The 12,093-nt window shown below is 28.8% G+C and overlaps 3 protein-coding genes across 3 annotated transcripts; all 3 read right to left on the bottom strand.

Moving 5' to 3' along the window:
- Positions 1–2,023: 2,023 nt before the first annotated feature.
- Positions 2,024–3,262, bottom strand: LOC137836585 (F-box/FBD/LRR-repeat protein At5g56420). The gene is made up of 3 exons (XM_090301506.1): positions 2,804–3,262; positions 2,340–2,709; positions 2,024–2,067 (listed from the first exon to the last, which is right to left on the bottom strand). Exons 1-3 carry the CDS (start codon positions 3,260–3,262, stop codon positions 2,024–2,026), a joined length of 873 nt encoding a protein of 290 aa, XP_090157632.1.
- Positions 3,263–6,271: 3,009 nt separating this feature from the next.
- LOC150027792 (F-box/FBD/LRR-repeat protein At1g16930-like) lies at positions 6,272–7,582 on the bottom strand. Its single transcript, XM_090301507.1, has 4 exons — positions 6,896–7,582; positions 6,658–6,804; positions 6,509–6,568; positions 6,272–6,412 (listed from the first exon to the last, which is right to left on the bottom strand). Exons 1-4 carry the CDS (start codon positions 7,580–7,582, stop codon positions 6,272–6,274), a joined length of 1,035 nt encoding a protein of 344 aa, XP_090157633.1.
- A 3,244-nt stretch (positions 7,583–10,826) lies between these two features.
- Positions 10,827–11,761, bottom strand: LOC137836586 (F-box/FBD/LRR-repeat protein At1g16930). The gene is made up of 2 exons (XM_068645249.2): positions 11,075–11,761; positions 10,827–10,979 (listed from the first exon to the last, which is right to left on the bottom strand). The coding sequence occupies exons 1-2, from the start codon at positions 11,759–11,761 to the stop codon at positions 10,827–10,829; spliced, it is 840 nt and encodes a 279-aa protein (XP_068501350.2).
- Positions 11,762–12,093: the final 332 nt, after the last annotated feature.

Below are 12,093 nucleotides of genomic sequence, written 5' to 3' on the forward strand. Positions count from 1 at the left end.
AGAAAATGAGGGGTCATGAAGAATATGACTAAAGAATTAAGGACTCTGTTCAGCAAGCTGAGAAATCAGCTGAAGTGAGTGTGTTCTACTACCTCCAGATATAAAAGGGGATGATGTAAAACAAAGTGTGGAAAAATAGTAATTGAAAATTGTAGGATTAGTGTTTGAAACAAAGAAGATTGGAATTGAAAAGGTAGAGAGATATTGTGCAGAATTATAGCAGCTGTTGAAGTGGCAGACAAATTGAAATAAAAGAGTGTGAGAGTGGAGAGGTGACAGAGACCCTTCTAGTGCATTTTTTAAGATTTGTGCAATCATCAATATATAGACTCATGAGATGATTATAAGCATGCTCTTGTGAAATTCTTTTTAGGTTTTGGCACCTTGTCAGATGAAGCTTTGGAAAGAAATCTAGTCGAAAGATAGTAAGAGAGTTGCAGCCAAATTTCAATTCTTTAAGTAATTGTTTGAGTTAATTAAGGTCACAAGACATAAGTCATCTCTTTCTACTAAGCTTCTGCACTACATCTTCTCACCATGTTCTGCTTCTTTTTATTCCTTTTATAAGCATAGACTATTATCTTATATTATTAATATTAATATAGTTTACATCATACACATTGTCATTTTTTTCATTATCATTGTTTATTCTTGGGTGTTCTTTGGTTGGGAGAAAAGAGAGAATGTAACAAAGGACAGAATCTGGAAAATCACTGATGATATCAGCCATGGTTGAGATGCAAAGTGTGCATGGATGCTTAACAATAAGATGACTAATATATCTTTGTTTTTATGGCCCACCTAAACCTCTATAATTAAAACTTAAAATTATCATATCATACCATTATCATCCCCTTCTATATCCTAATTACAATTTTTATCTTTCTCTTCCATCTCTCCAATATTTTCAATAACTGCCTCCTCCTCTGTAAACCCTAATTGTTTTGCTAAATTCCACATTTTAACAGCCTCACAAGATTTATTTCTCAACCACAAAAATCTATTGCAATTCCTGATATCAGAAAATGAAATTGTAGTATTTATTTCTGATTTAGAAAAGCCATATATGGCTGAGATCTAGAAACTTTAACTATTAAGTAAGGGTTGAAACACTCCATAATATTTTTCTTAATTTATTAATTCTTACCGATTAAAAAAAATCTAAAAAATTTGAGACTAAGTAACATTTCCACCTATTTCCAATATTACATGGTACAAATTAAATATATTAAAAAAATATGACACATTATGGTGTCCAAACCGTATAAAAAACTAAGACTAACTACTTTCTAATTTACAAATACATTTATAAATCTAAATATATAAGAACTTATACAAATGCATAACAAATTTTGTTTAACAGCGTGATGCGATTATTAGAATTCACAATCGACGTCAATAATCCATATAATATAAAGGAGGCTTCTTTTTCCTGCACCCCTACATTTTTTTTCCTGCACCCCCACAATTTTTTAAATCCCGAAACTAACCTTAATCTTTAATTTGAAAAAGGACACCGTGATTACCGGAAATAGGGATCTGGGAGTGTGTTACAGATTCATCAATCCAGAACTGAGTATTTTTTTTCCGGATGAGAGAGTGCTCTGGAAGCAATTTTTGCATAAATTATTGATTTTCGGATTGCTGAATCCGGAAGCCTAATTCTGTTACGGATTCATGGATTCGGAATGTTTTTTTTGAATTACGGATTTCTGAATCCATAATGCATATTTCTGTTACGGATTGATGGATCCAGAATGCTTTTTTTGAATGATGGATTTTTGAATGTGAAATGCATATTTTGAATTACGGATTGGTGGATCCGAAATTTTACCAGAAGTGTCAATCCGAAATTTTTCCAGATTCCATAATCCATAATGAAAAAATAAATAAAGTTCAAGTGCATTTTAAGGTTTTTTAAAAATAATAAGGACAATTTAGTCTTTGCAAACATTGTGGGGGTGCATGAAGAAAAATGTAGGGGTGCATGAAAAAACTGCCTATAAAGGATTACTTTTAAACATCATCTTAAATCACCACTGTAAGATAGATTGATAGCACTAGTTTCTATAAGAATTACCACAGAAAAAATACGAATACTGAATTACGATTCTTTGCAATGAATTTCTTTTACATTTAACAGTTAATCATATAATTTAAACTTACACACCCATGATAACATCCACTAATCTGTAAGAAAATTATGACACAGAAACTAAACTAAATTTAGAGACATAGGTGAAGAAAAGTAGATTAATTTGATAAACATACTCACTAATAGAAAAGTCAAAAATTTACTGATTTTTCAAATGATAGGGTACAAGTATCTGAACTCTTACTGCATGACGATAAATCTCTTATCATAACATGTCTTCTCAAAAGATCATCATATTCATAACTGCTTACGAGAAATTTCATTGTCCGTAAATAATTTGCATTCAGCATAATATATTCCGCAAATTGAAACTCAAATGCACAACCCCTGTAGTCTTTCACACAACAGGTTTTAAGGTGTAATGAAATGCAGGTAGAAACAGTATGTGGGTATGGCAAAACTGCTTCTTCTTCATCGATAATGACAAGAGTTTGAAGTTTTGGACAATGCCTGAACACTTTTAAGACGTCACGCCATCCCTCACTAGACTCCGAAGTGACAAACTCAAGTTGAACTAAATTCTGAAGATCAAAAACTAGGTCTTGTTCATATATCTGCAAGAGATACAAAATAATATAAAAACATCAGTAATCATATTTTTTTCGCTTAAAACTGAAAAGTGAAAGAAACAAATTTTACGCGCATTACCCTAGAAGTTACCAAAACTTGAACGTTCTTAACAATTTCTAATGGAACTACACATGTTTCGATTTCAGCTCTGACCAACTTGGGCAGAGTCTGTAATTCTTCCAGAGTACGATAATCCATAATCTTGACTTTCAGGTGCTCAAGATTAAGACACCCAGAAAGAAACTGTTGAAGAAGATCTGGACAGTCTACTACAGAAATAAAATTCAAATGCAAGATTTTAAGCAAGGGCAAATCAACAAAAGAAGTATTTTCCACTCTTATGAAGACCAACTTTAAAACTACAAGAGTCTTGCACGTAAACACAACCGATGGCACCGGAGCGAACAAACCCATTTGAAGGTGGAGGTGTTCAAGTGTACCACTTCTTCTCAATAAATCATGAATGCATGCATGAATAGCATCATGATTAAATACAAAGTAACATCCAAGGCGTAATATATGGAGGGGTTGGTCCATATCGCGCCCACGCAGAAAAGAGTTCATCGAGAAAAGAAGGCGTGTTGGAGATCTCACATCGACTAGAGATTAGAGCCTTTCATTGTATATAAGTGGGTACAAACTTCAACTCTGTGAGTCGGTTTTATGGGATTGAGTTAAGCTTAAAGTCTATCAGAGCCAACTAGCTAGAACATCGGTCACAACAACTTGTTTGGTTGGTAGAAAAGAGAGGATGTAGCAAAGAATTGAGTCTGGGAAACAACTGAAACAACTGATGATATCAGCCATGGTTGATAATGCAAATTGTGCATGGATGCTTCAGATTCTTATAGGAATAACTCATCGTTCAACTATCAAATGGCTTAACTAGACTTTATGTTTGCATTGGAATTGATGTGCATGCCATGGCAAATTTAAACCTTGGAAAGTGAAAGGACAAGGTTAGAGAATTTCAAATAGTGAAAAGATGCTTTTACAATTGAATATAATTATTGATGCGATAGATTTATATATAAATATATACAATAAATAAAATAAATTATATATTTGTAATTAAAAAAATATTAAAATAATAGTATTAAGTGTGTGAATATATAATTATCCAAATAGAGTCATTCTGGTCATTTTATAATGTATTGTCAGATTTCTTTTAATATCTTTTTACACAAATTTTATTCAAATAGGTAAATTCACATCTTTATTAATATTTTATTTGATAGGTAAAAAAAAAGGTATACTTTTAATATAATGATTTTTATATTTTTACAATTCAAGATTTTTTTGTGTTATTTTTTATATTGGGTTAGATTTATTTTAATATATTTTTTCACAACTTTTACTCAAACAGGTAAATTCAAATTTTTATTAATGTTTTATTTGATAACAAACAAAAATATATATTTTTAATATAATGATTTTTGTATTTTTACCATTCAATATTATTTTGGTTTCTTTAATATTATGTGAACATATTTTAAGGAGAAGATCTCATAATCTAAATTTTTATGTTAAGATATTTCAGTGAGAAAAATCTTATAAAATTCAGATGTTAATGTTATGTTTTAAGATATATGTTATTGCCGATAAAAAAAATGTTTTAAGATATCAAGAGTCTTAAATTTTATATTATGTTAATATAATTCAAGTTTTTTTAAGATATAGATTTTAAACTTATGACTTTTACAATGAAATTAAGTGATACATTAATGATTGATGACCACTTATAAGTTTCCTTATAATTTGTTTTATTTCAGTGTTGGCATATTTTAAGTGATAAACTATTCATATGTCAAGAATAAAATTAATCAATATGATCCAACCTAACATAATTTTCCTTCAGTTACATTTTGCATCCCTTTTTACCTTTCAATATTCCTTATTTAAGTGGTGAATAAAAACAAAATTGATTTTGTAAGTTTTTAATGTTCACTTGCTTGAAAAACTGCTTAAGTATTAAATATCAATTATGAACAAACATTATAAATGGTGTTTCTGTATGACTTGATAATCATGAGAATCTGTAGAAAGAATAGTGTTTGGTTGAGAGAAAAGATGGAACTATGAGTCATGGTTAAGAATCCAAAATATGCAAAGCTGCTTCAGTTTCTTGTAGGAATAACTCACCACCCAACATATCAAATCGTTTAACAAGATTTTGTTTTAGAATTGGAATTGAAAAAGATTACATTAAACATCATCTTAAATAACCACTGTAAGAAATATTCTAATTATAATTTGAGAATATTAGTAAAATTAAGTTGTTTATAATTGAGTGATAGTAGGTAAATACTCTTATGATCATAGGGACTACTTTCTATAATAATTACCTCAAAATAAATATCAATACTAAATTACGATTCTTTGCAATGGAACTACAACTGTATCAATCTTATCTCTGACCAACTAGGGCAAACTGGAGAATTTTTCTAGAAAAATATCTTATCGTCTTTCTTTGTCTCTTTATTTATCATTTTTTTTAATTTGTTTCAATAGTAATTTTTATCTCTATAATTTTATTATTTTTGAAAGGTCTCAAATTAGTTTTCATTTTATTTAAAATTAGTCAGAAAAGAAATATTAATATTGTTTCATTGACTAACTTAAGAGTGAGACTTAACATTTATTTGGTATTATTATAGTTACGTATTAAATTTGGATGATATTTAGAAGAATACAGTGACGTTGTTATCTTTACAAGTCATCGTGAAATGATGAATAGTGGCATTTGACAATTAACAGTACGTATACATGTGACCCCAAGTATTTCAAATACAATATATAATTTTTAGTTTAATAGTTTTGTTCTATTTTCTTTCTTTCTATTTGTAATAGTTAAGTATGGTCGTTGTAACTATGAGACTTTGTTGTTACATTGATAAAAAAGTAATTGAAAATTATAGGATTAGTGATTCTAAACAAAGAAGATTGTAATCGAAATTTATAGGATTTGCTGCATAATTCTTCAACAATCATGAATTCTGCAGCTGGTGCCATAACTAAATTAATGATAGAAGATTTACTATAAAATATTCATTGTTTCTAGTCAATAATTAAATTACATTAATATCTTTTATGTAGGTGCTCATTGTCTATTATAACTTACAAATGTGTAACGTATTTACAAGATTCCACTCTTTAATATCATAGAACAGTAGCGTCACATTGCAATTCTATTCTCAAAAAAAATATTGTGTATTTTTTTTTCATAAAGATTCTTCACTGAACTAAGAACGCAAGAGATGGATAATATATAAATAAAAAGAAGGAAAAAAAGACATGGTGGGAGGACTATATCAAGATCCATAAAGGCCATGAAGATTGTGAAATAAAAAGTTAGGTGAATCTAAACACTAAAATGCAATGATCGCAAAAATTTGAAACTTCAAAGGGTTCCATAAACAACGCAGGAAAATTCAATAGGTGAAGAAAAGTAGATTAATTTGAAAAACATATCCACATTATTGTAGTTATGAATGGAAAGACAAACAAAAGAAACCATAACAGTCACTGCTCAAATCTTGTAACTATTCAAATGAAAGTGTCCCAAGTATATGAACTCTTCCTGCATGAAGATAAGTCTCTTATCATAGCATCACGTAACAAAGGATTCTTATAAGCCTTACTATAACAGTTAAAGCAAAATTTCATAGTTCGTAAATAGTTTGCATTCTGCATAATATATTTTGCAAATAGAAACTCAACTACAAAACCACTGTATTTCTTAATACAACAAGTTTTAAGGTGCAATGAAATGCATGTAGGAACAGGTTGTGTGTATGCCAAAACAGCTCCTTCAAGGCCTTTAGCAAGTGGAAAATTTTCGAGCTGTTAAAATCAATTATAAAAGTATATTAATCCTTATGTTTGAATAAAAGATAAGAAGATTCATACTTGAAAATATTAGATAACGAAACCTGACAAATGCCAATGACAAGATGTTGAAGCTTTGGACAATGATTAAGCAGATCCAAGACCACATCCCATTGCTTATTAAGGAACACAAATTTCAACTCAAGTTGAACTAAATTCGGAAAATCAAAACCCGTATCTTCTAGACGTATCTGCAAGATGCAAAATATATCAAACTTCAGAAACCCCATTTTTTCCCTTAGAAATGAAAAATATATCAGAAACAAATTTTACACACATTACCCAATCCAAGACCAAAACTTCAACGTTCTTCACATTTTCCAAAGGAACTAAATCTGGATCGACTTCAGCTCTCACCAACTTGGAAAATCTGTTGAACTTTTCTGCAGCATTAGCACTGAAATTCTTGACTTGCAAGTCCTCAAGATTAGGGCTCCCAGAAAGAAACTGTTGAAGAAGATCTGAACCTTTTGAGAAAGAAACACAATTCAAGTGCAAGATTTTCAGCAAAGGAAAATCAACAAAGGAAATATTTTTCAGTGCTAAGTTGGCCAACTTGAGGACTACAAGAGTTTTGCAACTGAACACCACAGAAGGCACCGCAATGACCGGAGGCAGACTGAGGTCGAGGTGTTGAAGTCTACCACTTATTCTCATTGCAGCCTTAATGCATGTCTCGAACATATAATCATTATAGTTAGAAAAACATCTAAGGCGTAACCTATGGATGGGTTGTTCAGTATTACGCAAAAACATAAAAGAGTGCACTGAAAGAAGAAAGCGAGAGCAAGCCACTTCGTCTACGTATTCGTCTCCACCTGGGTAAACGAAATCCAAAGAGGGAACTGAACGCCATAGAAGATTCCAGCGCTTGGAGAGAACACTGGTTGCAACAGCTTCTTTGGTTGAGAGAAAAGAGAGAACATTACAAAGGATTGAGTCTGGAAAATTACTGATCCTATCAGGCATGGTTGAGAATGCAAAAAGTGCATGGATGCTTCAGTTTCTTATAGGAATAACTCATCCTTCAACTCATCAAATCGCTTAATAAGACTTTATGTTTGCATTGGAATTGATGTGCATGCCATGCCAAATCTAAACCTTGGGAAGCGAAAGGACAAGCTTGGAGAATTCTGAAGTGTATTAATTTTTTCTGGATTATGTCTTTTGATATCTTTTTACACAAATTTTACTCCAGTAGGTAAATTCTTAATTTTATTAATATTTTATTTGATAAGTAATAAAAATATATTTTTTAATATAAGATTTTTATATTTTTACAATTCAATATATTTTTGTTTTTTTTTTTATATTATGTGAACGTATTTTAATGAGAAACCTTATAATCTTAAGTTTCATTTATTTCATTTATGTTAAGGTATTTTAGTGGGAGATATTCTTAAAGATATATTTATTATTTGTTAGTAATGTTTGGTAAATAAGTTTTTAATATTTTTTAAAGTTTCTAAATTTTTTATTTATAGTTTTTTTATTTTTTTAAAATATTTACTAAGTGTTTATATAAGATACAATTTTATTATTTTATTTTTTATTATAATATTTTTTTGAACTTATTTTTTGTATATTTTAATAAATAAGATATTTGAGAAAAACTTTACTATTATTTTTACTGTTATTTTCATACTTTTATTTTATTTACAATATCTATTAAATTTACTATTTTTGAAAATACTATTGAGATTATATTTACAATTCTTTTTTTATTGGCTATATTATTTACAGTATTTATTAATTTTACTATTTTAGAAAATATTACTAAATTTTATTGTAAATAAATAGTGACTAATGAACACGAACTTACGACTATATAATGCTGAATATAAAAATCTAAAAATTTAACATTTAAAGTAATATTACCAACTAATTCAAGACAAACATTGCTAAATACATAATTTTATAACGAAAATGATACAATGACAATCTTGTTCCAATATACAACTCTCTTTCTTATCATTGTTCATGACTCATCAGAAGACTTTGTGTTTGTATTGGAACTGATGTAATTCACATCCTTATTAATATTTTAATTGATAGGTAAAAATATGTATACTTTTAATGATTTTTATATTTTTACAATTCAAGATTTTTTCCTCTTAGGTAATATTTCTTTTAATATCTTTTTACACAACTTTTATTTAAATATCATACTTTTAATAATGTTTATTAGATAACTAACAAAAATATATTTTTTAATATAATGATTTTTATATTTTTACCATTCAAGATTTTTTTTTGTTTCTTTTATATTATGTGAACATATTTTAAGAAGAAGATCTTATAATCTTTAAGTTTTATTTATTTATTTTTATGTTAAGATATTTTAGTGAGAAAAATCTTATAAAATTCAGATGTTAATATTATTATTTTTGGAATAAAAATATTCTTAAAGATTTATTTATTATTTGTTACTAATGTTTGGTAAATAAGTTTTTAATAGTTTTTAATTTTCATTTGTATATTTTTTTTAAAAATTATTATCAACTTTTTTTATAAAAAATATAATTTTTTTAATCAATGATCCAACCTAACATGTTATTTTAAAAATGAATCAATATGAAACAACCTAACATAATTTTCCTTCAGTTACATTTTGCATCCCTTTCAATATTCCTTATTTAAGTGGTAAATAAAAAGAAAATTGATTTTGTATGTTTTTAATGTTCACTTGCTTGAAAAACTGGTTAAGTATTAAATATCAATTATGAACAAACATTATAAATGGTGTTTCTGTATGAGTTGGTAATCATGAGAATCCCTGTAGAAAGAATAGTGTTTGGTGGAGAAAAGATGAACTATATGAGTCATGGTTAAGAATCCAAAATATGCAAAGATGCTTCAGTTTCTTGTAGGAATAACTCACCACCCAACATATTAAATTGTGTAAAAAGATTTTAATTTTTCATTGGAAATGAAATTGATGTGCATGCCATGAGAAACCTACACCTTGGGAACTGAAAATAAAAGTTTAGGGCTATGATTGAAAAACTTATTATAGGAAATCTGAGTAGGAAAATGTAATGTACAAACTACTTTGTTGCTCTAGGTTCTTCGAACGTTAGGCTATGGTATGGTTTTGATTTTTGTAAAAGTATTGGGATAACTAAGTGTCCTTTTAATTTAATTATTCTTAAACAATAGATTTTTTTTAAATGATTAATCTTTAACTTATGAAGAAATTTTCAATTTTAAATGAATGATAGTAGTTTTATTAAAAAATATTCATTGTTTCTAGCCAATAATTAAATTACATTAATATTTTTTATTTAGGTATTCATTGTATATTATTACTTACAAATGTTTATCGAATTTACAAGATTCCACTCTTTACCATCATAGAAAAGTAGCATAACATTGCAATTCTATTCTCAAACAAGTATTTTGTGTATTTTTTTTCCATAAAGTTTCTTCACAAATATAAGAACGCAAGAGGTGGATAATATATAAATAAAAATAAGAAAAGAAAGACATTGGGAGGACTATACCAAAAGATTGTGAAATAAACAGTTATTTGAATCTAACTTTGAAACTTCAAAGGGTTCCATAAACAACTCAGGAGAATTCAATAGGTGAAGAAAAGTAGATTAATTTGATAAACATATCCACAATCTTGCAGTTACGAATGTACACAAACAAAAGAAACCATAACATTCACAAACTATTCAAATGTTGAATAAAAGTATACAAGTATCTGAACTCTTTATACAACGAGATAAATCACTTACCATAACATCATAAAAAAAAGATAATTATAAGGCATACTACATCTGTTAAGGCAAACTTTCATGGTTCGTAAATATTTTGCATTCTGCATAATATATTTTGCAAATAGAAACTCAAATACAAAACCACTGTATTCCTTAATACAACAGGTTTTAAGGTGTAATGAAATGCATGTAGGAACAGGTTGTGTATATGCCAAAACTTTTCCTCCAAGGTCTCTAGCAAATGGAAAATCACGAACCTGTTAAAAACAATTATAAAATTATAGTAATCCTTACGTTTGAAGAAAAGATAACATGAGGATTGATACTTCAAAAAAGATAACTTTTCTGTAACAAAACAAATAGTAAAACACACACTTCACAACTCTTTATAAAAATAATTGAAATATAAATATTTTTGGATATTAAGTATATGTATTTACTATTTATGGTGTCAATATAACACCTCGCTACTTCAAAAGCTTATATAATTAAACCTCAAAAATGTCAACGACAAGATGTTGAAGCTTTGGACAATGATTGAGAACTTCCAAGACCACACCCCAATCCTTACAAAGGCTCACATTTTCCAACTTAAGTTGAACTAAATTCTGAAGATCAAAAACCAGATCTTTTAGATATATCTGCAAGAGATAAAAAAACATATCAAACTTCAGAAATCCAAATTTTTTCCCTTCAAAATGAAAAATATATCAGAAACAAACTTCACACGCATTACCCCATCTAAGACCAAAACTTCAACGTTCTTCACATTTTCCAACGGAACTAAATATGAATCGACTTCAGCTCTGACCAATTTGGAAAATCTGTTGAACTTTTCTGCAGCATTAGCACTGAAATTCTTGACTTTCAAGTCCTCAAGATTAGGGCTCCCAGAAAGAAACTGTTGAAGAAGATCTGAACCTTCTGAGAAAGTAATAGAATTCAAGTGCAAGATTTTCAGCAAGGGGAAATTAACAAAAAACATATTTTTCAGTGCTAAGTTGGCCAACTTGAGGACTACAAGAGTTTTGCAACTGAACACCACAGAAGGCACCAAAATGACCGGAGGCAGATTGAGGTCGAGGTGTTGAAGTCTACCACTTATTCTCATTGCAGCCTTAATGCATGTCTCGAACATATAATCATTATAGTTAGAAAAACATCTGAGGCGTAACCTATGGATGGGTTGTTCAGTATTACGCAAAAACATAAAAGAGTGCACTGAAAGAAGAAAGCGAGAGCAAGCCACTTCGTCTACGTATTCGTCTCCACCTGGGTAAACGAAATCCAAAGAGGGAACTGAACGCCATAGAAGATTCCAGCGCTTGGAGAGAACACTGGTTGCAACAGCTTCTTTGGTTGAGAGAAAAGAGAGAACGTAACAAAGGATTGAGTCTGGAAAATTACTGATCCTATCAGGCATGGTTGAGAATGCAGAGTCTGCATGGATGCTTCACTTTCTTATAGGATTAAGAGAAAAGATAGAAGTATATAACTATAATAAATTCATAAAATTTGTACAATGAAATATATAACTCTTTTTTTTCAACAATAAATAAATTAAATAAAAAATAAATATTTCAAAAATGTCTTAATCTTTAATTTATACATTAAGTCAAAATCCAAACAAAACATTTCAGAAATACACCATCCTTTAATTTATTCATTAAAAATACATTCACAAAGATACCAATAATATATGAATTTACATAATTAGGATATTAATCGAAATATATTATCTTTTCAAAAAGAATA

This window comes from Phaseolus vulgaris, chromosome 4 (genome assembly GCF_051622355.1).
Source record: "Phaseolus vulgaris cultivar YP4 chromosome 4, ASM5162235v1, whole genome shotgun sequence".
Classification (NCBI taxonomy): Eukaryota; Viridiplantae; Streptophyta; class Magnoliopsida; order Fabales; family Fabaceae; genus Phaseolus; species Phaseolus vulgaris.

Bases quoted from the DNA above. Each gene is read 5' to 3' on its own strand.
- LOC150027792 (XM_090301507.1), bottom strand. From the start codon at position 7,582: ATGCCTGATAGGATCAGTAATTTTCCAGACTCAATCCTTTGTAATGTT. The intron at 6,805-6,895 runs GTAATGTGTGTA...TGCATCTTGCAG, and splicing joins AAGTTTTGGTCTTGGATTGG to ATACGTCTAGAAGATACGGG. The intron at 6,569-6,657 runs GTTTCGTTATCT...TGATTTTAACAG, and splicing joins TTGTCATTGGCATTTGTCAG to CTCGAAAATTTTCCACTTGC.
- LOC137836586 (XM_068645249.2), bottom strand. From the start codon at position 11,761: ATGCCTGATAGGATCAGTAATTTTCCAGACTCAATCCTTTGTTACGTT. The intron at 10,980-11,074 runs GTAATGCGTGTG...TATCTCTTGCAG, and splicing joins AAGTTTTGGTCTTAGATGGG to ATATATCTAAAAGATCTGGT.
- LOC137836585 (XM_090301506.1), bottom strand. From the start codon at position 3,262: ATGGACCAACCCCTCCATATATTACGCCTTGGATGTTACTTTGTATTT. The intron at 2,710-2,803 runs GTAATGCGCGTA...TATCTCTTGCAG, and splicing joins AAGTTTTGGTAACTTCTAGG to ATATATGAACAAGACCTAGT. The intron at 2,068-2,339 runs GTAAGAGTTCAG...TAATTCTTATAG, and splicing joins AAGAGATTTATCGTCATGCA to AAACTAGTGCTATCAATCTA.